This window comes from Dipodomys ordii, unplaced genomic scaffold, assembly GCF_000151885.1.
Source record: "Dipodomys ordii isolate 6190 unplaced genomic scaffold, Dord_2.0 Scaffold15, whole genome shotgun sequence".
In the NCBI taxonomy this organism is placed as follows: domain Eukaryota; kingdom Metazoa; phylum Chordata; class Mammalia; order Rodentia; family Heteromyidae; genus Dipodomys; species Dipodomys ordii.
Window position 1 is genome coordinate 16,202,272 of NW_012267231.1, and position 2,193 is coordinate 16,204,464.

A 2,193-nucleotide genomic window follows, 5' to 3' on the forward strand; every position below is an offset into this window, starting at 1 on the left:
AGGAAGGAAGGAAGGAAGGAAGGAAGGAAGGAAGGAAGGAAGGAAGGAAGGAAGGAAAAGGAGGGAGGGAGGGAGGGAGGGAAGGAAAGAAAGGAAAGGAAAGGAAAGGAAAGGAAAGGAAAGGAAAGGAAAGGAAAGGAAAGGGAAGGGAAGGAAAGGAAAGGAAAGGGAAGGGAAGGAAGGAAGGAAAAGGAGGGAGGGAGGGAAAGAAAGGAAAGGGAAGGAAGGAAGGAAGGAAGGAAGGAAGGAAGGAAGGAAGGAAAAGGACAGAGGGAGGGAGGGAAAGAAAGCAAAGGGAAGGAAGGAAGGAAGGAAAAGGAGGGAGGGAGGGAGGAAGGAAGGAATGAAGGAGAGAAAGAGAGAGAAGGAGGGAGGGAGGGAGGAAGGAAGGAAGGAGAGAAAGAGAGAGAGAAGGAGGGAGGGAGGGAAGGAAGGAAGGGAGGAAAGAAGGAAGGAATATACTCACTACATAACTGACTTAGGAAATGGTAACCTCCACTGTACCACACCTTAATAATAATAAAATTATATATATATTTTTTTCTTTTACTTTTTTTTTTTGGCCGGTCATGGGGCCTGAACTATAGGCCTGGGCACTGTCCCTCAGCTCTTCAGCCCAAGGCAAGCACTCTACCACTGGAGCCACAGTGCCACTTTTGGCTTTTTCTGCTTATGTGGTGCTGAGGAATCAAACCCAGGGCCTCATGCATGCAAGGCAAGCACTCTACCACTGAGCCACCTTCCCAGCCCATAAAATTATATTTAAATTAAAAAAAAAAGTTACACCACTGAGCAGGGAATGTAGCTCAGTAGAGGCAGTAGAATATTTGCCCAGAATGTACAAAACTCTGGATCTAATCATTAGCAATGGGAAAAAATAGCAAAAATAACAACAAAATATTCCATCATGTCATACAAAGAACCACAGGTAAAGAGCATAAAATCTACATGTAAGAACCACAGCATCTTTTCTTTCCATTTTTTTTTTAGGTCCAAGACTGGGAACTGAACTCGGTACCTGACGCTTTCACTCTTTGGCTAATGCTCTACCAACTGAACCATGCCTCCAATCCCAGAGCATCTTACCTTGTGTACCAATGTAAGCATTCTTCTGCTTATAGCCATCCATGAAACTGGCATTAATGTAATCTGTCTAATGATAAAAAGGATACATCATTATAGGTGCAAGAAGGTGCTGTTGGGGACAAAAAATGATGTGATGGGTAGGTACAACCAAAGGAGGAAATATTCTCTTAAGGCAGAAAATGAGGAGCAAATGTGCCAATTCTTAACATCCTTTCAACAACAGTGGTGGGACAAATGGTTCTTTAGGCATATAAAACTCAATCTGCCCCCTTCTTCATACTATGCATATAATGATCACAAAAGGAATTGGGCATGATGGCACATGTCTGTAATCTCAGCATTATTAAACACAGTAATTGGAAAGCCAGCTGAGAAGATTCTATCTCAAAAAAAAAAAAAAAAAAGTCGACTCAAAGTGATTCATGGACCCCATGTAAGTTCTTCAAACTTTAAAACGCTGAGAAAAACAGATAATGCCAAATCCGTAAGACTTAGGTTAAGCAAAGACTGTTTAGACATAACACTAAACTTGGAACAAAAGAAAAAGTATAATCTAGATTATATAAAAATGTGAGCCGAGGGCTGGGAAGGTGGCTCAGTGGTAGAGTGCTTGCCTTGCATGCATGAGACCCTGGGTTCGATTCCTCAGCACCACATAAGAAAAAAGAAAAAAGCCGGAAGTGACGCTGTGGCTCAAGTGGTAAAGCGCTAGCCTTGAGCTGAAGAGCTGAAGGACAGCGCCCAGGCCCCACAACCGCACCAAAAAAAAAAAAAAAGTGAGCCAAGTGGGTGGCTCACGCCTATAATCCTAGCTTTTCGGGAGGCTGAGATCTGAGGATCACAGTTAATAGCCAGCCAGAGCAGGAAAGTCCTTGAGACTCTTATCTCCAATAAACCACCAGAAAACTGGAAGTGGTGCTGTTCTCCAGTGGCAGAACACTAGCCAGCCCCATAACCAACAAAAAAAATAAAATTGAAACTTGTATGCTTCAAAGGACACCATCAAAAAAGTGAAAAATCAATCTTTTTTTGGGGGGGTGGGAGGGTCCAGTCGTGGGGCCTGAACTCTGGGCCTGGGCGCTGTCCCTCAGCTCTTCAGTTCAAGGC

The 2,193-nt window shown here is 43.6% G+C and overlaps 1 protein-coding gene across 1 annotated transcript in view; it reads right to left on the bottom strand.

The window, feature by feature from the left end:
- The window catches only part of Ptpn9 (protein tyrosine phosphatase, non-receptor type 9), a 34,211-nt gene that overhangs the window by 10,586 nt on the left and 21,432 nt on the right, over positions 1-2,193 (bottom strand). The window contains exon 9 of the mRNA XM_013012140.1: positions 1,087-1,153. Coding sequence (XP_012867594.1) covers positions 1,087-1,153 — 67 coding nt within the window. The remainder of the gene's footprint in view (positions 1-1,086; positions 1,154-2,193) is intronic.